At 44.9% G+C, this 24,149-nt stretch overlaps 4 protein-coding genes across 5 annotated transcripts; 3 read left to right on the top strand and 1 right to left on the bottom strand.

The window, feature by feature from the left end:
• Positions 1-758: 758 nt before the first annotated feature.
• Positions 759-2,192, bottom strand: nupr1b (nuclear protein 1b). Its single transcript, XM_070923900.1, has 3 exons — positions 1,957-2,192; positions 1,723-1,858; positions 759-1,101 (listed from the first exon to the last, which is right to left on the bottom strand). The coding sequence occupies exons 1-2, from the start codon at positions 2,051-2,053 to the stop codon at positions 1,731-1,733; spliced, it is 225 nt and encodes a 74-aa protein (XP_070780001.1). The 5' UTR covers positions 2,054-2,192; the 3' UTR covers positions 759-1,101; positions 1,723-1,730.
• Positions 2,193-5,264: 3,072 nt separating this feature from the next.
• On the top strand, positions 5,265-9,827 carry sgf29 (SAGA complex associated factor 29). Of its 2 annotated transcripts, none has more exons than XM_070923878.1 (10): positions 5,265-5,376; positions 5,974-6,047; positions 6,170-6,245; positions 6,393-6,465; positions 6,994-7,058; positions 7,172-7,289; positions 7,767-7,913; positions 8,012-8,047; positions 8,265-8,427; positions 8,869-9,827. In XM_070923878.1, the coding sequence occupies exons 2-10, from the start codon at positions 5,982-5,984 to the stop codon at positions 8,983-8,985; spliced, it is 861 nt and encodes a 286-aa protein (XP_070779979.1). In that variant the 5' UTR covers positions 5,265-5,376; positions 5,974-5,981; the 3' UTR covers positions 8,986-9,827. The 2 variants fall into 2 exon arrangements, with proteins under 2 accessions (XP_070779979.1, XP_070779980.1); XM_070923879.1 differs by having other exon boundaries at positions 5,317-5,376; positions 5,953-6,047.
• A 486-nt stretch (positions 9,828-10,313) lies between these two features.
• On the top strand, positions 10,314-14,721 carry nfatc2ip (nuclear factor of activated T cells 2 interacting protein). The gene is made up of 9 exons (XM_070923876.1): positions 10,314-10,344; positions 11,622-11,720; positions 11,966-12,026; positions 12,119-12,242; positions 12,417-12,494; positions 12,992-13,244; positions 13,351-13,495; positions 14,202-14,317; positions 14,408-14,721. Exons 1-9 carry the CDS (start codon positions 10,333-10,335, stop codon positions 14,567-14,569), a joined length of 1,050 nt encoding a protein of 349 aa, XP_070779977.1. The 5' UTR covers positions 10,314-10,332; the 3' UTR covers positions 14,570-14,721.
• Positions 14,722-15,482: 761 nt separating this feature from the next.
• Positions 15,483-23,791, top strand: spns1 (SPNS lysolipid transporter 1, lysophospholipid). Its single transcript, XM_070923861.1, has 13 exons — positions 15,483-15,622; positions 17,722-17,937; positions 18,051-18,116; positions 18,373-18,509; positions 18,630-18,781; positions 19,080-19,146; positions 19,228-19,370; positions 20,212-20,364; positions 20,446-20,635; positions 20,933-20,998; positions 21,103-21,201; positions 21,677-21,845; positions 22,739-23,791. The coding sequence occupies exons 2-13, from the start codon at positions 17,730-17,732 to the stop codon at positions 22,807-22,809; spliced, it is 1,521 nt and encodes a 506-aa protein (XP_070779962.1). The 5' UTR covers positions 15,483-15,622; positions 17,722-17,729; the 3' UTR covers positions 22,810-23,791.
• Positions 23,792-24,149: the final 358 nt, after the last annotated feature.

Below are 24,149 nucleotides of genomic sequence, written 5' to 3'. Positions count from 1 at the left end.
ATTAAGAATTTGACTGAAGTTAAAGACGTGATTCCCAAGCTGGGGGTCGGGACCCTGCAAGGAGTCGCAGGATGATGAACAGGAAGCTCCTCCACTGAGGTCCAGACTGAAACACCTTATCAGCTGCTGGATGGACTGTGATGAGATGTGGTTCAGACCTTCATGGTCCCCTCAGGATGGACTGTAGTGAGTCTGGTGATCCTCTGACTCTTCATCAGCGCCACCATCAGGTCAACATGTTCATGTGTCCAACACTTTGGTTTATGACTGAATGTCACTAGTTTATGACTGAGTGGTGCACTTCAGCTCTAATTAGCTAAAGTTAGCATGCTAACATGCTAAACTAAGATGGTAAACATCATACCTGCTCAACACCAGCATCAGGCAGAGCTTCGATTGTAAGGGGTCACAGGGGTCACAGTGTTGGGAGGCACGGCTCTAAAGGGACCAGTCTTCAGTGCGAGGGTTCCTTATGTCAGATACTCGAGTATATTTTACTACGACTACTTCAGCTTTTACTCAGACTGAATAATACGGCCGCCTAAAGGGTCGAAAACCGACAACATTTTGATTTCATTCTTTTAAATGATGAAGCTGAGCTTTCAGTGTTGGCCAGTTTGATCTGAACCAAAACAGCGTTGAGGTTTAACATCCAGCCGACTGAATACAGGAGTTACCTCTGAGTGTTTTCTCATCAAGGTGTTGAACTTCTTCCATCACTGTAAAAGACGCCTACGAGAGGACAAACAACTACACAGTCATTTAAAAAGAGTTTTAATGGTAAAAATACTTTAAAAATCCACTGAAAACTTGTCAACACATCAAAATCACCCAACTGCCACAATCACACGTGCACCATCACGGTCTGAACCGGCACCCAGGTGCACCCCACCACAGGTGAGTGCTTTACAACAGCCTGCTGCCATGAGGGAGATCTCCTCACTGAAGCTGCAGCTGGAACATCTGGATCTGTGGGCTCCTCTTCACGCCCAGGTCAAACCTCGCCCGGCGGAGCTCAGGACGCTGCCGCCGTCTGTACGTCTCGTTCTGTCGCCAAAGAGGCCGTGGTCGGTTTTTCCGGGATAAGCCGTCCGAGTCGCCCTGGATTAGAAAAAGAAGAGTTGATTCTTGTTTCCGTAGAAAAGCAGTTGAAGGAAAAGGTTTGTTATGTCCAAGTCAGATCTAAGAATAGATCTAAAGTCTGTCAACCACAAAAATTGCAAACATTGAAAAGTTCCACATGCCAAATTTAATTCACAAATGGTCCAATTTAAAGTGTCTACTCCATTTGTGACAGCAAAAAGCATTTAAAATGTTTCAGCCACTTTATCACTAACAAGGACTATAGTCACTCTCAAACTCGGCGCAGGGTTACATGGACACAAACAAAGACTTGGAACTTCTTTCAGTACATGTTGGCAGCAACGTCCACTTGTGACAAGCTGTAAATGATGGATGACGGTCAGCTAAAGGAAACGATTGTTGAAGGGAAAGCTCAATTAAAAAACAAAATCAGCTTTTGAGTCACAACCGCCCGCTAAAGGACTGTGGCAGGAAACAGCTGAGGAGAAGTTGAACTTGGTGCGTCAGCAGTCTTAAGTTCAGTTTCACAGACCAGATGTCATTCAGAGATTACAGACTACAGAGTAGAGAGGCCGTGAGATGTTCAGTAACTTCACTAAACACAGATTAACAGACACTGGGACTTCAGAGCAAACTCACCTCACTTTTCACTCCTTGGCTTTCTTCTCGGTGTTTTGGAGTTTCTCCACAATTTTGCGCTCATGTCCGGAGGGGTTGTGTCTGTTGGTGTTGTCGCTGGCTTCCTTCTTGGTCCTGCCTTTACGGGCTGAGCCCTCTGTTGAGAAAAACGCGTTAATGTTCAAATCAAACAGAGAAACCCAGAGAACAGCTGGTGAGCTGCTTCCAGGCGGACCTGCAGGACGGTGACCTCACCTGCGTACTTATCCGTTAAATTATAATACTCGTATTGATCGTAGTACTCGTCTTCAAAGCTGGTGGGCTTCAGGTTTTTCACGTCGACGTGACTCATGTTTGTTTCAATGAGGTTTGCTCCAAAAACAACGACACTGTAGAGAGTCTCTGTTCAGAAAGCACGGACCTGGACCTGGACCTGGACCCTCTGTCTCTCGTCTTCTGTCTTCTCTCTGCGAACAAAGCAAGATGTTTATCCACAAGTGTCGGTGTGTCTTTATAACGGAGACGTGCAGCCCCTCCCCCGGACCCTCCCCCCCCGGCAGGTGTCCTCTTTCTGCTGCAGCAATGTTGCATCATGTAGATATTAAAGCTGCAGGTCAGCTGGAGTCTGAGTTTTTATTAATGCTTCACATGTATCAGACATCAAATACAAACACAGGCTGGAGTCTGAAGTCTGACCTACAGCAGATCAGACCCACCTTTGTTTAGAACCTGATCCAGGTCCCTGTGGGTCCAAATGACCTCTGTCTCTGTGTGTGTGTGTGTGTGTGTGTGTGTGAGTGTGTGTGTGTGTGTGTTGTTATCTCGTGACATTTGAAAGTAAAACAAACTTTGGCCTGAACTTATCAGAGAGGAGATAACCTCAGTGTGTCCTGGACACACGTGCACATCTGTACTCATGATTATTCATCTGTAGAAGGAACTACTGACAGATGTTGTGTCACATGACAGATTAGTGAAAATAATCATTAAACAATGATTCATTTATTTTACATAAATATGTTAATAGACGTTGTTCAGCAGCTGCCATGTCATGTGACCCAGTGACTTCACTGTCACATGACATGTCACGTCCTCTCAAAACACCTCCTGAACCCGTTATAATGGACATGTATATGTTGCTTTCTCGTGTTCTCAGATCTTTACATGTCGTGTGTTTTCGTCCTGATGCTGTAATACAGTTTGTGTTTGGGGGGGGTGAGTGTTGCCTGGCGCAGCTGTAAACAAACACTGTGACACGCAGTAATTACAGGCCTTCACATCCTCTGACGGTGAAACATCCCTCAGCCATGAGAGTCACAGGGTTTGACTTTTACTTCAGTTCCAGTAAAGAAGTAAAAGTATTAAATCAACATGAGACTCTGATGGACCAACGTTTAAAATCCTTTATTACTGTGGCTACATGATTAAAAACAGGAGCACCACAGACTTATTATAACAAGTAAGAGTACCTCAGTTTTTCTAGTACTTCAGTGTTTGAGTGAATGTATTTAGTTCAACACATGAAAGTTTCATCTTCATCAGAGTCTTCGTGCAGACAGACAGCAGCTGTGTTTGACTTTCTGTAGAGAGTCTCCTTCAGCCTTCAGTGGTTTAATCACCAGCCTGCTGCCTTACGTCTCTGCTTCTGCATGAAAACACAGCAGGCTCTGTGTTGCCATGGCAATCTGCACTTTCTTCGTCGTCTTGTTTTGGTCTCGTCCTCCTCGTCCGGCCGTGACGAGACTCGGTACAGTAAATATTTGCAGAAACTCCGGCCGCCCCGTGTGAGCTGGCACACGTGTTTCAGGCGTGTAACACACCCAGTGCAAACACAGAGCTGCAAACCAGGTCACAGATAAGATACCAGCCTCAAGTCCTGGTTCTCACTATTTAAACCACACTACATGCATTTTAACCTCGTATCAAATTCATTGAAATGATTCACGCTTAATGAATTATAATCCCACGCTGATTTTAATCCCAGTCCCCAGATTCCTCCCAGCTCAGTCGGTATTTTGAGTTCAACCTTTATTCCTTACATTGGACGTGGTCTGCAGCTCACACTGCTGTGTTTTACTTTTTAATAGCAGTCTCATGGTTAAGACAGGCGTTCATCTCGTTGACGTGTCATTTTTAACCCAAGTTGTTTATGCAGATTAAAGCAACATGATATGACGTGTTCATCAGGGAGCTTTAGAGGTGCTGGCAGGCAACTCTTTGTTACCTTTGGACAGAGCCACACTGGCTGTTTCCAACTGACTTTAAAATACTCCTGGTGGTTTACAGAGTCCAAACTAAACCTGGAGGAGCAGCCTTCAGTTTTATAGCCCCACATGTCTGAAAGTGCAGCTCCAGCTCTCCATGTTTGGGTCTGATTGTCAGGCTAGAACCCTGATCTGGGCCTTTGACCTGTCTACAGGGCTTTTAAGGTCTACATGCAGAACTATTTTCTGTGTCCGTGACCAGAAGTTTGACTCTCTAGAAAACAGCTAAGGTGAGGTTATTAACAGGTGTTCAGCTCACATTTGAATGATTAACGGTTGATTCCTAAACACACTGGCCTCAGTTTGGCCTTCACACCACAGCAGAGGTTGATCATTAATCCTCAGGATGTTTATCTGCCGCCTGCTCTCCGAGTAGGACGATAGCACAGTTTGTACACGATATCTGGCACAGGCCAAAGTGCCATCAACCCATCCTGTGAAGAGCACAGATAAATACAAAAGATATCACAAATAAAAACACAAAAACGTCTTTCATTCAGATTTCTCTCCTCAGCGTTATCCTTTATCCAGTGGAACAAGTTAATCAGCAGGGATTTATTTATACATTATATATACAGAGTGGTCACGTTGACTTGACTTTGGTCGACGACTGTGTTGTTCAGGAGGACGGCCTGCAGGCTACTTCCACCCTTATTTAACAATAAAAACATGATTACAGACTTGGTCAAGGAAAACAAAATCCCGGAAAACTGACTTGAGCTCGGAATAGACACTGTTGGATGAAGCAGGATGAAAACGTTGTCAGATATCATGTTGCAGGGGTGGAAGAAGAATTTCAATCCTTTACTTAAGTAAAAGTAGAAGTTCTACTCTGTGAAAATGCTCCAATGCTCTTCTTGTGCATGTTACATCAGATTACTTCACGTTTAAGTAAAAGTATAAAATATGCTAAAAGTAAAAGTACTCATTATGCAGAATGGACTATTTCAGGATAATATATATAATATAATATAATAACAATAATATTAATTATTGATGTATTAACATGTTCTTCACTTTCATGTTTTATTTTTATTTTTTAATGTTTTTTATTTTGTATTATTAATGTGAATCTGCAAAGTATTAACTAAAGTTATCAAATAAATGTAGAAGAAACATTTTAGGAATAAAAGTACAGTATTTGCCGCTGAGATGTAGTGAAGCAGCAGAAAATAGAAAAACTCACGCAAAGTAAAAGTATCTCGTACTTGAGTAAATGTACTTCGTTACTTTCCACAACTGTTAAACCAACTTCCACCAACAAACTGAGGGAACAGCTTTCACCCTGCAGAGCCTGCAGTTCCACACTCCGTCCAGCTGGTGGCGACTCCCCCATTAACACCAACGAAGAAGAAGAAGCTAATCTGTGTAGTTAGCAAGCCCACAATAAATAAACAGAAAAACTAACACGGTAAGTAGTGTTACATGTTGTGCCAAGAAAAAGATAAAGCATATCCTATATATTAAGTTATCAAAGTGGGAATGTATATAACTAATGTTTTTGTTGCATGAGCTCAAACCGCACAGTTTAGCTAACAGCCTAGCTAACATTAGCGAAACAAACCACTTGCTAACCCAGTCAACTAACATAGCACTTCGGCAGCTATAATGTGCATTTCCGTTACTAAAGATAGCTTTTGCATTTTAGCCGGCCTTACTAAAACTAAATTATGCTTTTTGCTGCCGTGTAAACCCAAAGTGCCATAGTTGTCGTTTTAGCACCGAACTCCATTCAGAAATCTTTCAATTCAGAGAAGCCTTGTTATTCAGGAGACATACAAACGTATTAGAAGATGAATGAAAACCGACACTCTCCGGTTTTTTATTCGGCTGGCTATTTTAATAAAATCTTCAGATTGATAACACAAGTAGGTCTGGTACTACTAACTGATGGCAGTCATTTTTCTACCAAATGCCGTGCCCCGTACCTTTAAAATGACTTTTTTTTCCATGGGGTTTTGTACACATCAACGCCGTTTCCAACTAGACAAATGCCAACAACTTGCAGGTACGGACATGTCAGCCGATACCAAGATTGCCGAGCTGCTCACAGAGCTCCATCAGCTCATCAAACAGACCCAGGTAAGTTAGCGGCATTGGTTATAATACTTATTACACACCTGTGGACAGGTGTAGCCATGGTTAGATGTACAGTATAATGCTCAGACAGGTTAATCAAATAATCACCATGTCTCTCTTTTCAGGAGGAGAGGTCACGCAGTGAACATAATCTGCTCAACATTCAGAAAACACATGAGAGGATGCAGACAGAAAACAAAAGTCAGTCACCACACTGTGAACTCTCCATTTCCAAACACTGAGGAAGACAAACAGTGCTCACACCAACACACATGCAGCTTGTAGATTTTACTTTTCTAGCTGGTTGTTAGTTTCTGTGAGTCCTGATTCCCTCACTGTCTCCTTCAGCGTCCCCATACTACCGGACCAAGCTGAGGGGACTGTACACCACAGCCAAAGCAGATGCCGAGGCAGAGTGTAGGTGAGTAGCCACAGACTCTGGAGGCAGCAGGGGGAAAGTTACTTTCATTTAGTGTCTCTCAAACGGATCAGGAGAATCCTGTCGGAACAAGAAACGGACAAGAGTGCTCTGATCAGCCAAACCCCCAGTCAAGTGCAAAATATGACAAAATCTATTTTACTGATGAGTTGGCGTCAGCCTTGTTTCCTTTGCCAGCTTGAACAACACCTTTTATTTGCATTGATGTTCCTTTTATTGAAATACATTTCAGCTTGCTAGTTTCACCAGCACTGTTAATGGTTGATAAAAATGTAATGGGTTTACAAAGGGTGGGGGTGGTGGGGTATGACACCTTTTCTGCTTCCAAAGGGGGCCTTAAAAGAAAAAGTTTAAGAACCACTGGTTTGATTTAACTGGCTTACCCCACAAAAGGTAGTTTGTGTGACACACAGGCATCATGTCATCAGCATCAAGGCGAGTGTGTCTGTCCAGGCTTAGAGTCAATACTCCTTACGCTCTTTGTTCACTTACTTCTTTTATTTCTCACAGCATTCTGCGCCATGCTCTCGATAAAATTGCAGATATCAAGTCTTTGTTGGAGGAGAAGAGAATAGGTATGTGTGTGATGAAAAGATATTCTGACAAAATTCAAAATTCGGCGACAGGACTTCTGTAACTTGTGTTTTTTAATTTGAAGAGATTCTGATTTGAATAATTGTTTTTGCAGCTGCTAAGGGAGCAGACAGCGACCCTCCCAGGAAGACGATGAGGCGAGGCGTCCTGATGACGCTCCTCCAGCAGTCGGCCATGACGCTCCCTCTGTGGATTGGCAAGCCGGGGGAGAGGTAGCTGCTGCTCATCTGCTTACAGGAGATTTACCTGCTGAGGAGTTTTCTTTACAGCCTGTAGACACACAGTGAGCAGATGATTAGGTTCACCAGGCTACATGCTAATAACACAGCACGACGACCTGACGAGTGATATTACAGAGTTTTGTGTCTCTGTGGGGATCTTTACTGCTGCAGGAAAGAGAAACCAAAGACTGTAATAAGGCGAGACCGACCGACCAGTCCAAGAGAATAAATATGTTGAGAGCAGACTCGAGTACACAGCAAAGTGGCCTTTCCTCTGCTGGTTCTGATGTCTGATATCGTCTGTTACTGTTCTTTTGGTCACCAAACCTTGTTGAAATCTGCTCTGACAGATGGAAGATGTTAAGAAGATGCCACGCTGCTCTGCGCACACTAACTACACTCATGAACTACTTGTATGATGCACAACACTGATATCTTGTTTTCTCTCTCTGTATTAACCCCCTCCAGCCCCCCGTCTCTGTGCGGGGCGACTCCAGCCAGCAGCGACTACGTGGCCAAACAGGGCGACAAGGTGGCAGCGAGGGTGAAGGCCGTGGACGGGGACGAGCAGTGGATCCTGGCTGAGGTGGTCAGCTACAACCACTCCAACAACAAGTGAGAACATCACATGACTAAAATACTCCAAATGTCAGGGCTGGACCTTCAGGAGGTGAAATGAAATCAGTTTAATGTTCCTTCACTTCTCCCTCCAGATATGAAGTGGACGACATTGATGAAGAAGGCAAAGAGTGAGTTCTCTTCAATAGCTCCGTATTGATCATGAGCATCAGGAAGTCTTCTTGTTCTTCTCTTTGTGTATTATTTCTCTTCAGTCTTTGTCAGTCCCCTTCAGGTTCAGTCTGATAGTGTCACAGTTTTGGATTTTGGATATCTCCTCAGAATGTGTTTGTGTTGAGTTACATACTGTGTGTGTGTGTGTGTGTGTGTGTGTGTGTGTGTGATCAGGAGACACACTCTGAGCAGACGGCGGATCATCCCTCTGCCTCAGTGGAAGGCCAACCCAGAGACGGACCCAGAGGCCCTGTTCAGTAAGGACCAGTTGGTGCTGGCCCTCTACCCCCAGACCACCTGCTTCTACCGGGCCCTCATCCACACCCCACCACACAGGGTGAGACTCTCAGCACTCGGCTCAGCAGCGTTTACGATGTAAAGATCTCTGATGCTAATGTATGAGGATAATGTAGGTCAGGACACCTCTGGAGCTCTCCTCAGTATCAATCGATAGGAGTCCTTTCCTGCTGACTGCAGGACCGACTTCCCCCTCTGAGACTTGATAAATACACGTCGCTGATCAGTCAGATGCTAAAACCACCAATCAGACGCTTGTAACACTTGTTCCAGATCTGCAGTCTGTTGTTTCTGCTCGTCGTGTCTGATCTAAGAGTGTTTGGACAGAAGAACCTTTTGTTTGAGTTGGACATTTCTCTGTCCCCGAAGCTTTCAGTCTGAAGCTAACGATACTGCGTAATGGAAAAGCGAAGCAGCCAGTAGAGACTCTTCTCAGGATGCAGGAGCCTCCAAACTAACCTCTGCATGTGTCTGTTTGCAGCCTCAGGACGACTACTCGGTGCTGTTTGAGGACACGTCGTACGCCGACGGTTACTCCCCTCCGCTCAACGTCGCTCAGCGGTATGTGGTCGCCTGCAAAGAGAACAAGAAGAAGTGAGTGACGACTGGATATCAGGACCAGAGGCCAGCGGAGGACAAAGATGAAGCCTGTTTGGGAACAATATTATATTTTTATATGAAATATTTGTCAAATCTCAAACTAGCCTCTCAGCAAAATCTGATGTTTGTGTTTCAAAGCATTTGGAGCAGGTTCTGGTCCGCACTTTGTGTTGATTGATCATGGAGGGTGATAATCAATCAAAGGAGGTGGCTTGGAGCTGAGGTGGGAGACACCAGCCAATCAAGCAAGACATTTTTTAAATATTTAACATCTTTTAAATGAGACTATTTGTCAAAATCACCACCAAGACACGGAGAAGAAGTGAAATGATCGACAAAGACCTGAATGTCTCATGGGGGACAGATATTAGCTGTGTCCCAGGTCCATACTACTGAGTCTGAGTCTGTAGTATGTTCACACAGGAAAAGTGACCAAATAAAGTACTGAAAAATACTCAAAACAGTCAGTATGGAGACTAAAGCACCCCTGATTTGCTGTTGATGTACACTGTTGTCCCACAATGCATTGCACAAAGGAAATACAGGAGCTGCTCAGCTGAAAAGAATGGAAACTAATAGCAGTGAAACAGCTCCAGGAACGCCTCAGAAACTGTATTATATCATTTCCTGTGGATTCCTTGTATTCTTCTGCACTGTATACTATAAAGATCAGTATGTACTGTGTATACTTTGATGTGGGACACAGCAGTTTGCGTTCAGACTTCGTCTTGGAGCAGCATGTAGCGGCCAGCAGAGGAACACGTGATGCTGTGTTGTATATTTACATGTCAAGTGTTAATGACTGCTTGTGTGAAACAAAAACTTAAAGACCAGAGTGAAAAAGGGGTCATGCTTCTCTGCTTAGTCTCTTCTTCTCCAGACACACAACACATCTACAGTTACAGCTTCAGCACTGAGATCAGCCATGTTGTAAGCAGTTACGTACTCTACTTGAGTCCAAGTTTGAGGTACTTGTACTCTTTTCATCCCACTTTCTACTTGTACGTCTCAGAGGAAAATATTGTACTTTTTACTTTTTTACACACAAAACGGGCAGAGTTTATAAAATATGATGTTTTGTCATAATTAAATTAAAACTACAGCTGAAACGATTAGTCGATTGACAGGAAATTGATCAGAAACTATTTTGATGGTCCACAACTGGTGCAGCTAAATATACTGTGCTATAGCTAACTTCTCATCGTGGCCGTGTGTTGCTCCTTTATTAGCGGTTTGTATATTTCCTATACTACATGAACGCAACACCAGATCACTGAAATTCCCCCAGCGACTTATTATATTCCCACAGTCCCTGAAAGCATCAGTAGTGCGCGGAAAAGAAACAATGGCTGAAGCGGTGAGTGTTTGACAGATCTGCTGCTTTTATCGATTAAAAAGCACTTAACTGGTGAACCATGTCAGAAATAAGAAGTGTAATGTTGTAATTAAAATAAACTCGCTACTGGCGGACAGTGAACAGTTTGGGCGCGAAGCCACAGAAACAGAGGAAACTACACCCAACAGTGAATAAGTGCACCTTAGCATCAGCGCTCCCGGATGTTAGCTCTGTCTCATCAGAGCTATTCAAAATAAAAGCCTGAAGTTAATCTCCAATCTTAGGTGACCGAGCGACACGCTAGTGGTTTGGGCTTTAGCTTCTAGTGATACGGTAGAGACCATTAAACTACCGATTTAACCACATTAACAAAGCGTGACACGTTCTAATCGGATGTGAAAGTATAACAAGAATAGCGCCGAACCACTTTTAAAGCCGTTAAGTTATAGCTAGTTTAACGCCTAGCTAGCTAGCTAAAAGTAACGTTAGCTTTGGTTATCACCAGGAAATGAAACGTTACACTCATTTTCCACTTTATTAATGGGTCCATTGAACTTATAGTTAAACCAGTGCTGCCTAATACTTCAGCCATGTATTAAACATAAACCCTACCTTCATAATGGCTGTAATGTTCACTTTTTCTTGATTCAACTTAATTGTCGTTTTGGAGGCTGCAGTTTGGCGATGTGACCCTCACAATAACACAAACCACAGCCTACAAATACAGGCAACATTACCAGAACTTCATCAACACCCCTCAAACAAAACAAAAACTGAACTTTATAAGCTTCATGAAGGGAGGATGTGGTGCCTGACTGTTGTATTAGACATTAGTTTGAGCTAGCTAGCTAATAAACTGCAATGTGAGTGTATGCAGTCCACACATGGGAAGCTTGCCTAGATAGTTAACCTGACTTTACAGGTCTTACAAGGTCTTCAGTGACTTATTTAGAGGTTTGCCCTGTCATGTTAGGACTTGACGGTTTTTATGAGCTGTCCTCTGCTTGGTGGAGCAGTATTTAGAAATAAGGGAATTAGACTGCGAGACGTCTAAAACCTCCACTGGAAATAGAAATGGTGCTGTTTTTTTGAGTACAGAGGCAAATGTAGTTTTGCTCAGGTCTACAATAAATATGTTATTGAATAAACGACACTGATGGATCACATCAGATTTTCAAGGGAAGGCCTTAGAAACTGGTGCCACAACATCATAACACACACCACAGACCATTTATAAATCATTTGAAATGAAATATATCTTATTCAGACAGCAGCTCAACACAGTCTTTGTTCCCCAGGTGCCTGACAGTGAGGTTCAGGCTGTGAAGCCGCCCCCCAAACGCAGACGCATCCTGGACCCTTCAGCTATCGTCCCGGTGCCCATTTACTCCAACAAGGTAAACGGCCAGTGGCCAGCAAAGGCTGACTCCAGAACAGTGTGGAAGATTTTAGTTTGACACTGACAACAGCAGTAACAATTTATTTCCAACATGTCTTATCTGTTTTTATGTTATTGTTGGTATTTTATTCCATTTTATTTTTGTATTATTTTAATGTTAATATATTAATATTAATCTAATTTTATGAATCATGGTTCAACCTGTAAAGCACTTTGTTTTGTTATTCTTGGTTTTGTTTTCAGGTGAGCAGCTGTCTGCAGCTGAAGCCAATGGCAGCCATGTTCGCTGAAAAGGAAAACGCAGGTAAGAACTGAGTTTTCTCGACTCACAGAGAGTTAAACTCAGCGGCAGGTGATTTGTACGCTGTGAGGTTGATTGTTTCTGTCCCGGATTAGACGACAGTGCAGACGAGAGTTTGTGGTCGCGGTTTTCATCTCGAGGACCGACAGCAGCCGCCGTCACCCTCAGTGACTCTGAGGAGGACGAAGCAGAACATCATGTGGAGAAGAAAACAGAACTGTAAGTAGAGAAGCTCAGGTGAAGCTCAGAGAACTGGTTCATCCAACAAAATGGCCTCCAATCTAATCTCCAATTCGGCACACCTTCTCCAGGTTTCTAGGAGCGTTTTAATAACTAACAGAAAACGATTAACATGAATATGTTTTCTTTGTTTTTTCTCTTCCTTTATTTCAGAGAAGCCATTCGCAGCCCGTCTCCTCCTCCAGAGAGTCCAGTCCAGAAACAGTCCAGACAGGTCAAACAGAAGATCAGGTGGGTCTGGATTCGTTGCTCAGTTCACTGTTTTGTACCAAATAAGTAGGTGTATCACTCAAGTTATTATAATAATAACGTTATTTATGTTGCACACTTTGTGGACTGGATTATTATTATTATTAATATAAACAGGATAAAATGCTTAAAATACATTTATATTTTGGATGTAAGACGTATGGGACATGCAGTTTAAGTTGAAGCACTTAAAGCAGTTGAAGTGTAAATGTTGAAAGCATTTGAAAATGTAGTTTCAAGTTAATTCCCTGAAGGTAGTTTAATTTCCAGTTTGTATTTAAACACTGAACGTGGTTGAAGGAGAAGAACTGAAAGCAAATGAACTGTCGGTTGATGAGTAAGAACTGAAAGCAGTTGAAGTGCCATTTAAAGAGATTTAAACGTTTCCAGAGATAGTTGAAGTGTGTACGCTGCAAACAGTTGAAGTGGAGTTAGATGTATTTAAAAGTTGACATCTTGTGTGATTTTGTTTTCCTCAGTGAGATCGACAGAAAGCTCCGGGCGGTGAACTCCCTCCTGTCTCCTGAACCTCAGGACAGGAGGTCCAGATGCCGCCGAGGTCTCCTGTCTCCAGACGATGATGATGTCGCCATCATGAACCCTAACGATGATGATGTCATCATCATGAACCCTGACTCTGGACTTCAGGATTCTCTGTACAGCTCTTCGGTCCGGGAGATCCCCCTCAAGATCCGCTGCCGAACAGAAGTCCACAAGATCCCGGTGGTGTCGGTACGGACGCAGAGACGTCTCAAAAAACTGTGACAACATTAAGACGCACACAGTACAAGATGATGTCACACTTTTGTCCGTCTAACACGTGGCTTGTGTTTTCCAGTCGACACCTTTGAGTGACGTGGTGACCCGGATGTCCTTCATCCTTAACGTTCCTCCTCCTCGCCTCATGTTGTTGAGGGAGGAAGTGGAGCTTCCAACAGACTCGACCGTCAGCGAGCTCGGCCTCGGCATCGCAGACATTATCGGTCAGTCACGTGACAAACAAGTTCATTCTTCTCTTCAGTAGCAAATTGTTTTGTTAGCATGATGCTAACATTTCAGTTTGTTAATAAACTGCAGCTTGAAGGTTCATTTTTCAGCTCGGAAAAAAAAAGTTGTATGTAGAATTGACCTGATTTGTGTTTATGGTTTTGAGGTTTTGAGCATGTGTCCTCTGGGACAAAGTCAGTTTTTTCATTGCACCACCAGAGGGAACTAAATCATTATCCTTGACAACATCACTCAGCTGCTACACAAAGGTGGTGGTACTCCGTCAACATGACGGAGTAAAGCAGGACTCGCATGAGATGCTGTTGTACTTTGGTGGTAAAATACCAGAACAACTTTGCAATGAATCGGGGCAGTTTCCAGGCCGTCCTGCTGGTAGTCCACCGCTGCTCCACACAACGTACTGGGAACAGGTTTCATTGGGACTTTTTATCTTCAATAAAGTAGTTGATGACACATGAACATGTTGACCTGATGATGGCGCTAGATGAAGAGTCAGAGGATGATGAGATGTTTCAGTCTGGACTACAGTGACAGACAGAACTACGCTGCTAGCACGGCTAAAATCACATTTAGCTGTTAAAAGATCAAATCAGCACAGAGCAGAATAATTCAAAAGACCTCAAACTGCAGAAAATTTAAATCCAAAATCTTCTGAAAGTCTGTTTGCTTTTTCTCGTGCAGAGTGTGTCGTCATGGCAGCAGAGGATGAAGGTGAAGCCGGCGGCGGCAGCAGCAGCATCACCGTGAGGCTGCAGAGCAAAGACAGAGACGCTTCACAGGAGTTCTCTCTGGACAGAGTTCGTAGCTCCTCGTCTTCTCTCCATCTTCTGCTTTGTGTTTGTTTTAGCAGCAGGACACAAACCAGTGATGTCATCTGTGTGTTTCAGGACGCACAGCTGGGCTCCATCTTCTCCCAGTATCTGTCCAAGATGTCTGCCAGCGCCAAGAGACGGGTCCGCTTCCACTTCGACGGCTCCAAAGTGACACACAACCAGACGCCGGCTCAGCTCGACATGGAGGACGGAGACATCATCGAAGTTTGGACTTAAGCCTTTAGCTTCATTTCAGACAGATCAGTTACTTTATGTGTAAAAGACACTTCATTTGTAAATGTTGAGTTAAAAGTGACAACAGTAGACCTTAAATCATTGTACAATTGTAAACTTATTTTAATGTTTTTGTGACTGTACAATACCTGACTTTTTACATGTTCTTTTTTATTGAAAATAATAATAAAAGGAGTAGAAGTTACTCTCTGTAAGAAAACTCTGAGGTAGTATTAAGTCTGTGAGTGGAGGGCGGCGGGTTCAGGTCGTGTACCTCAGCCAAAGTAGCAGTACCACAAAGCTGAAGTTAAAGGCTGTTCGTTCATAGTCAAAATCAAACGTGACACAAACTTGAAATCAGAAGACCATGAAATGTACAAAACAAGTCATTATCCAGCAATGTGTCAATTATTTTCTCGATTGATTGATCATTTTCTGGTGTATAAAATGTCAGAAAATAGAGAATTATGTTCATTACACTTTCCTTAAGTGTGTAATAAATGAATGAACAGTACTCAGTTTATTATCATATGACAAAGAAAAGCAGCAGATCTTCACAGTTTGGCTTAAAAAATTACTTAATCAGTTATCAGAATAGTCGCCAATTAATTTTCTGTCCAATCAATTGACTAATTGTAGGAGGAGCTAATTGTAAGTACTTTGTAATATACTGTTGGGTACTTTAATCTGTACTAGTGCTTCTGACTTCAGAAACTACACCTAACTGGAGTACATGTACTAAAAGAAAGCCACTTCCACTGATTAGTGATTGATAGTGTCATGTGACTTGTGGATAAGGAGGTCATGTGAGCTGCGGGGCGGAAGTTTGGTCAGATCCAACATGGCGGCGGTGCAGAATGTCATCTCTGAAGTCTTCTGAAGTAAACATTTGTTTTTATTCAATGCAGTCCCGACAGTCGGTGTTCACGGGAAAACGTTTGACCGTAAAGCATCAGGATGGGCTCTGAATAACGCTCACAACTGCGCGTGACGAAGAAGAGCTTTGGAGCGGCGGCAGAGAGAAGAAAGAAGCGTCAGCCTGACTCATCCTCCAAGGTAAACAGCAGCAGGCAGCAAGCTAACCCCGCGGGCTGCTCATGGACTACCATTCGCCAAATGGTCAATAAAATGAAGCCGTTTTTCTTTTGTTTCCTCAAAAAAACTAATTCAAAGCTTTGATGAACTTCACTACGTACCCTCTTGTACTTAACTACACAACCTCACGCCGAACTCTATTCAAAACACAGCGAATTTAGCGTTGTTTGATATTTTCTGTAACGTTCAAGCGTCTTTATTTACCTCAAAGACCATTCCTCATATATGTCATTATATTACGTTTAGCTTACTGTCGTGGGTGATAAGCGCTGTAGTTCATTTGTAAATGTTATATTTCTTATTTAAAAAAAAATGCTTTAATTAAACCATCTAAGTCATTTGCCGAAGTTATCAAAAGCCTTGAGTGTCACATCTCAGTCGTTTTAAAGTAACTTGTGGCTTGTTGTAAAGCAGCGTACATAAAACCGACAGATCCTGAATGGAGTCTGGGGTGGCATTCCCTCCGTGACAAAAGGCTTTTGGAAAATGATCTCATTTGACTGTCGAATTTCTCAGAGGGCCCCTTAAAATGTCCCGTGTCATACCTCAACAGTTAACAAGGAACGGTACGTCTGTTGCAAGGCAAGGTACTTAAAACTGACAACATTGTGAATGGAGTTTGGAGTGCCGTTCTCTCCGTTCCAGTTATATAACTATTTGCTTAAGTTATGAGAAGACGTCCCAAGTCATTTCTCAGCCGTCGCTGTTTTTGTGAACGTTCAACACCCTGGATAGCTGGAGGCTAAGTTTAGCAGTGGCAGCTTATTATTTACTCGTGCGGGATGTCGGTGCGGGACAGCAGAGCAGCACCGGGGCTCTGATCATGTACTGATAGCTCTCTGATCAATGACTTGTGTTTGCAAATGAGTCAAAGTTCAAGACAGAGTGGCTCCTTAAACATGCAGTTCACTTCTCATTTCTGACAAATCCAAGAAGAATAGGCCAATCATTTAATACAATCATTTAATATCTCTTTAAATAAGTAAAGGTGAGAAACATCACATCCCAAGATATCATGAAATATGTTTCATCTGACCAACATCGATATGTATATATCTATCTTTTCAGTACTTCTGAATGTGTATTCTGGGTTATACAGCAGTCATACGTGTTAACTTTCCATGTGATTTTCAGCGCTCTTGTAAATATGATAACATATCAGCTTATTATTACAACATCAATATTGTCCGAGCATAAGGACAGGGGTTGCAATGATTGATGATTACCAATATATTGAATATTTAGTCCAAGGTGACGTCCACACAGGTCTTGTTTTGACCGACTGTCCTGGAAAACCCCCATGTGGAGGAGAAGTCTGACGTAAATCATTAACAGCTGCTGAAGTCAGAAGATCAGCTCCTGCACTTTCCCCTCCAGAGAAACATCGGAGAGGAAGTTTCCCAAGAAAGTGAAAAGCCCATTTCATCAGAGCTTCAGAGGAGCTCCGACTCCGAGCTCAGTCTGTAACTGTGCAAACGTCTGCAGCAGCTGTTCCTGAGAGCGATGGGAGCTCTTCACCGGCCGCCTTGCAGCAGGACGCAGGAAGACGTCTGTCGGGATTTCACATGACTGAAGTTTCACTCTGTGCTTCTCCTTTCTCTGCCTCTTCCTCTTCTTCACCTCTTTATGTTCTTCGTCATCTGCGTTAGAGACATTTACTCAAGTACTGTACTAAAGTATAAATTTGAGGTACTTGTACTTTCTACTTCTACTCAGAGGGAAATAATACATCAGAATTGATTTGATTATCTTCTGTATTATTAAGTACAATATTTCCCTCTGTCAGTGTCAAGTAGCACGAAATGGAAATACTCGAGTACCTCAAAATTACGTACGTAGTTACTTTCAGTCTAAACAGGACGTTGGTTTCGTGCTCGTGGAAAATGTTTTTTCACCAAATGAATTGAGGAAATAATCCGCTTGGTACTGAGATGAGCTGCTGGTCATGTGTCCTGATTTTAATAAATAATATTAGACAACAAAACCAACTTCTTTGATGGTTAAAGAACATTTTTCTTCAGCCCGATGGACTAACTGCGTGTATTGATCCCTCTCCTCAGCGGCGGCCATGTCTCTGGGCGAGCCCACGTCGGACTCGGCTCCGTTCTTCTCCGATGACAGCGAGGCGGAGGGTCCGGAGGAGCAGGGCGGGGCGGCGGGTCCGCGGCCGCAGGAGGAGTCGCCCAGCGGGGTGTCCAAAGTCCGAGCGCTGCTGACCGTCTTCATCCTCTGCTACATCAACCTGCTCAACTACATGGACAGGTTCACTGTGGCAGGTACAGCCCGCCGCCGGCCAATCAGAGGCCTTTGCACGATGATCATTACACATTAAAGATGTGCGTTCAGACAGGAGGTGTGACAAAGAATACGTGTGTGTTGACTCCACCAGGTGTCCTCCCTGACATAGAGCATTACTTTGCGATCAATGATGAGAAGTCGGGTTTACTCCAAACAGGTAAGAAGAATATTTCCCATCTTCAGTGAAAGTCTCCGCTCGGCGCCGTGAAGGTCGCCACGCTCCCAGAGAACCACGTTTAGAATTGACAATAAGATTTGTATACTCAATTATCTGCAGTTCTGTGTTGATAAAGTCCCAGTTTTCCTGAGAAAAGAGTGATTTCAGATTTCAGGGAAGGAATCTTCAGAATAGTCTCAGTGATCTGACAGTAAATCCCTGCTGCAGAGAGGCTTCATCGTTTGTTTCCTTCCAGTCTTTATCTGCAGCTACATGATCCTGGCTCCGGTCTTTGGATACCTGGGCGACCGGTACAACAGGAAGTACATCATGAGTTTCGGCATTACGTTCTGGTCTGTGGTGACACTTGCCAGCTCCTACACCCCCAAAGAAGTGAGTGACGTGTTGCTCTGACCGTCCCGTGTGCTGACGTGAACGCTGAACAACGTTTACTCTCTGAAAGTTTAAATTCGATTGAATGTAAACCCTCGTCCCTCCCCCATCGTCCTGCAGCACTTCTGGGTCCTGCTGTTGACTCGAGGCCTGGTCGGAGTGGGAGAGGCCAGTTACTCCACCATCGCTCCCACCATCATCGCTGACCTCTACGTGAAGGAGAAGAGGACAAACATGCTCTCCTTCTTTTATTTTGCCATCCCTGTGGGCAGGTGGGTCTGTAGAGGAGCGCCTGATCCCAGCTCAGCTTCACAGTGGACAGACGCACCAGAGTAACAGAGAGGTTTTAATTACACGATTCATAATGAAAGTCCAGAGGTCCTGGTGACACTCTTTGTACCTTTGTTTTGAAAGGTGCTAATATAAATACAGTTCTTAATATTAATTAGTGCTGATGATCAGGCGTCAGTTCTGTTAAATGATGTGTGATGATTGACTTCCTGCCTCCTCACTAAAGGACAATGTCAAACAGGAAGTGACCTTCTTGTCAACGTCTTGTCTTCCTGTCAGTGGTCTTGGATACATCGTGGGCTCACAAGTCAGCAGTCTAGCGCAGGACTGGCACTGGGCTCTGCGGGTGAGTGTGGCTGGATCTCCGTCTGTGGTCCTGGCTGCTGCTGGACCTGCACTGTCCCCTCACACTGTGTCCTCTCCTCAGGTGACTCCGGGGTTGGGACTGATCGCGGTGCTGCTGCTGCTGTCCGTGGTCCAGGAGCCTAAAAGAGGGGCCATCGAAGCTCGCCCGGAGCATCACCTGCACCAGACCAGCTGGCTGACGGACCTGCTGGCCCTGAGCAAGAAGTACGTTCAACATCACTCACGTTTAATAATGTTCAGGGCTGAGGACCGACGGGGGAAAGTAGCTCCGTGTTTTTGATATTTTGATTAACTGCAAATTTGCACCGATGAAATTCAGTATCGGTGCAGGAGAGTCCTGCAGATCAGCTAATCCTGAGACCCCGTGCAGGTTTAAAACCTTTATTAGAAACGCTCGGGGCCAGGTGATCCTACTCCAGCAGGAGGACCGGTTGGTATCTGGGACTCTGGTCATGTAAGGAAGCTGCTGTGTGTAGGCAACATGGGAGAGTGGGGGGCCAGTAGGGGCCCCTGAGCAGGTTGACCAGGCCGCGGTAACATCACTGCATCCTGCAGTCAAAAACCTTCTCAAGAACCTGGAGCTGAACCTGGAGCTGAACCTGGAGCTGAACCTGGAGCTGAACCTGGAGCTGAACCTGGAGCTGAACCTGGAGCGTCGTGTCTCACTGAGGCGTCTGAACACCAGCAGTCTGTGTCAGTCTGCAGTGTTTGCAGATTTCTTTTGTGAAACTGGTCCCAGTAGCTAACAGTGAGCCTGAGCGCTGTGTTTCTGTAGCCTTCCTGTCATGTCTGAGTCACATGTCTGAGTCACATGACTGAGTCACATGACTGAGTCACATGTCTGAGTCACATGTCTGAGTCACATGACTGAGTCATTGTGGAACATGTCGGTAACTGAAACCAGGGGTTACGGTCTGAATGACGAGAAGCCACCAAAAGCCTTTAACAGACAGGTGAAGCAGCGTGTGAACCTCCCACCATGCAGACATTTCTCACAGTGTTTCTGCCTGTCTGTCTGCCTGTCTCTCTGCCTGCCTGTCTGCAGCTACAGCTTCGTGTTGTCCACCTTCGGCTTCACAGCGGTGGCGTTTGTCACCGGCTCTCTGGCTCTCTGGGCGCCGACGTTCCTCTTCAGAGCGGCGGTCTTCACCGGGGAGAGAGCTCCCTGCGTGGAGGGAAACTGCGCCTCCTCCGACAGGTAACGTAGGACCGTCTGCTCGGCCGCACGGTGAATGTCCCCGGGGGGGGGCGCACCCTGACGCTGTGCTTCTCTTCTCAGTCTGATTTTCGGGATCATCACCTGCATCACAGGTGTGCTGGGCGTGGCCAGCGGCGTGCAGGTCAGTCGGCAGCTGAGGACGAGGACGCCCAGGGCCGACCCGCTGGTCTGCGCTGCCGGGCTGCTCCTCTCGGCGCCGTTCCTCTACCTGGCCATCGTCTTCGCTCAGGCCAGCACCATCGCCACATACGTGAGCTCTCGTCCCCTTGTCCCCTCGTCCCCTTGTCCTCTTGTCCTCTCGTCCTCTCGTCCCCTCGTCCTCTCGTCCCCTTGTCCTCTCGTCCCCTTGTCCTCTCGTCCTCTCGTCCCCTTGTCCTCTCGTCCTCTCGTCCCCTTGTCCTCTCGTCCTCTTGTCCTCTCATCCTCTCGTCCCCTTGTCCTCTCGTCCTCTCCATATAATATCATAAATCACTGGATCGTAACAGAAGCCTGAACCTGTAGATGTTGAGCTCTAGGTGTGATGTGTTTTCTGTCTGTCCCCCTTCAGGTCTTCATTTTCCTCGGGGAGACGTTCCTGTCCATGAACTGGGCCATCGTGGCTGACATCCTGCTGGTGAGCACCAGAATCACACCTCAGTCTCACTGAGGATCATTGACATGCTCTTTAAGTCTTCTGAGGTTTGGCTTCATGCGTTGTCTCTGTCTCCCGTCGGTCAGTACGTCGTCGTTCCCACTCGCCGCTCCACAGCCGAGGCTCTGCAGATCGTCATCTCACATCTGCTGGGAGACGCAGGAAGTCCGTACCTGATCGGAGTGGTATGTCATCACACACACATATATGTATGTATGTATGAGTTAGTACAAACATCTAATAGATCATGTCATTAATATATAAACAAATTAGAGTAAAGATCTCCAGTCGTCTGAGTTCTTAACTGTCATGTGAACGAGAAACCGTTTCTGTAGTCTGGGTTTGGGATTAAAGAAACCGGGTGTCTAATCAGCTCTTCACCAGAACGCGGGGATGTGACGTGTCCTCGTGTTTGAATGATCTCTCTGAAGATCCGTTAGACAGGCTAGCTGTTTCCCCCTGTTTCCAGTCTTTATGCTAAGCTATGCTAACCAGCAGCTGGCTGTAGCTCGAGAGCGGTATCAATCTGAACATCTGTGCTGCAGCTGGCCCCTGTCCTGGCCCCTGTCCCGGCCCCTGTCCCGGCCCCTGTCCCGGCCCCTGTCCTGGCCCCTGTCCTGGTCTCTGTCCCGGCCTCAGTCCTCCTCTTGTGTGTCTCAGGTTTCGGACTCTCTGAGGAAGACGGACTCGTTCCTGTGGCAGTTCCGCTCTCTGCAGCTCTCTCTGCTGCTCTGCTCCTTCGTCGCCGTGGTGGGCGGAGGTTTCTTCCTCGCCACCGCCCTCTTCATCGAAAGAGACCGCCATCGTGCCGAAAACTACGTCCCCACAGGTGAGACAAACCCGCCCTGATGTGACCTGTGCAGGTCCCTGTAGCTGGACTCTCGCATCAGGACCATGTTTTGGGGATTCATCACATTTTGACTGTAGACAACTTGAATGAAGAGCTCAGACCTTCAGAGGTCCTCCAGTCCAGGTGATGATGATGATGATAGGGTGGTGAAGGTGATGATGATGATAGGGTGGTGATGATGATGAAGGTGATGATGATGATGATGATAGGGTGGTGATGATGATGAAGGTGATGATGATGATGATAGGGTGATGATGATGAGGATGATAGTATGATGATGAGAGTGATGATGAGTGATGATGATGCTGAGAGTGATGATGATGATAATGATAGGGTGGTGGTGATGATGATGATGATGATGATAATAGTATGATGATGAAGGTGATGATGATGATGAAAGTGGTGATGATGATGATGATAGTAATGATGATGATGATGATGAGAGTGATGATGAGTGATGATGATGCTGAGAGTGATGATGATGATGATAGTATGATGATGAAGGTGATGATGATGAAAGTGGCGATGATGATGAAAGTGGCGATGATGATGATGATAGTAATGATGATGATGATGATGAGAGTGATGCTGAGAGTGATGATGATGATGAAAGTGGTGATGATGATGATAGTAATGATGATGATGATGATGATGAGAGTGATGAGTCATGATGATGCTGAGAGTGATGATGATGATAGTATGATGATGAAAGTGGTGGTGATGATGATGATAGTAACGATGATGATGATGATGAGAGTGATGATGAGTCATGATGATGCTGAGAGTGATGATGATGATGAGGAGGAGGAGGGTGTGTCTTCGGCGATGGAGAAGCAGAATAAATCAACTTTTCTTCTCGTCTCTGTTCACAGATGACGAGCCGATCGTTGTCCCTAAAAGCGGCCGGTCCACCAGAGTCCCCGTGTCCAGCGTCCTGATCTGAGGGTCCTGCGTTGGGCCTGGTCCTGCGTTGGGCCCTGGTCCTGCGTTGGGCCCTGGTCCTGCGTTGGGCCCTGGTCCTGCGTTGGGCCCTGGTCCAACGTGCTCTGCGGTTGTTACATTGAATTGTTTTGAGGACTGAACACCGGCGTTTTAGGATGGGTTTGTTTTTACTTTGTGGACTTGACTTTTTATACTTTTCCTGTGCTGCTCTGGAGCACGCCGTCGTCCTGGAGACCCCTTTTTGCATTTTGTCTCCAGATTTTATTTTTTAGGTGAGTTCAACTCGAAGCTCGCTGAATGTTTTCGGAGCAGACATGAAGTTGAAAACGAGCGGCGGAGACTCTGAGGAGAAGCAACGGAAGCCGCTCTGTGGTTTGGTTTTACCGTTTATTCGACGCTCAGGAGTGAAACGACCTGACCTGGGATCAGCCAGGCGTCCAGAAAACAAAGACTGTGATCCACATCTTCTGTATAACCACAAACCAGCTGGAGTGATTTTATATCAGGAAGAGCTTTATTAATCAGCTTTCATAACCATGTATTTGTATATGTTTGAATTCTAACACTAACCGTCCTGCAGTTCATTCAGAGACCAAGAACCAGAAAATACTGGTCCAAGAGTCCAAGTCTCCTCTGTCCCTTTTTATTCACCTGTTTATCGGTTACGAGCTTTTCTGCTGGTTTTAATCCTGTTTAGTCTAAAACGTTTGCGGCGTGTGAAGGAGATCTGGTTAAAGGGACACTTTGTTTTTAAGAAGGTCTGTTCCCGGTTTCCTTCGTCAGGTTCAGAGTCTTCACCGAGTCGACCGAGGGGAGAAACTAGTTCCCCAGTCGGTCTCCGGTGACGGCTGCGGGAAGCATCATGTTAACGACGGTTCTTTAAAAAGAAGCTTTTTAATGAATGTTAATAATCGAAGTTGTTTGTTAACCTCAAATTATTTTAGCAAATCTTTTTGTGAACTATTAAAGGAGAATTAACTTGTCACGTTTGTGAGTGAGTGCACTTGATGAAGACGACTCGAGTTACGAACTCGTTCAAGTTGCTGTTGAAATGATCCGAAAGGAGAAAAGTATCAGGATGCACCAAAGAATCAGAAATCAAAAGCTTTATTAAAATCAAAATAATATTCTGATGAGTGTTTTATTCAAAGGAACACTTTGACATTTTGGGAAGTCAGATGTTCAGATTGATGCCACATAAATATAAAGCTGCAACCACTTAGCTTAGCTTAGCTTAGCTTAGCATAAAGCCTGGAAACAGGGAAACGCCTGGCAGCACCTCCAGAGCTCCCTGAGTCATTAATGTCATTTCTTACATGGTTTTTGTGCCATGAAACAAAC

This window comes from Enoplosus armatus, chromosome 17 (genome assembly GCF_043641665.1).
Source record: "Enoplosus armatus isolate fEnoArm2 chromosome 17, fEnoArm2.hap1, whole genome shotgun sequence".
NCBI classification, from domain to species: domain Eukaryota; kingdom Metazoa; phylum Chordata; class Actinopteri; order Centrarchiformes; family Enoplosidae; genus Enoplosus; species Enoplosus armatus.
Note: the sequence above shows the minus strand (reverse complement) of the source record. Positions and strands in the feature narration are given on the sequence as shown.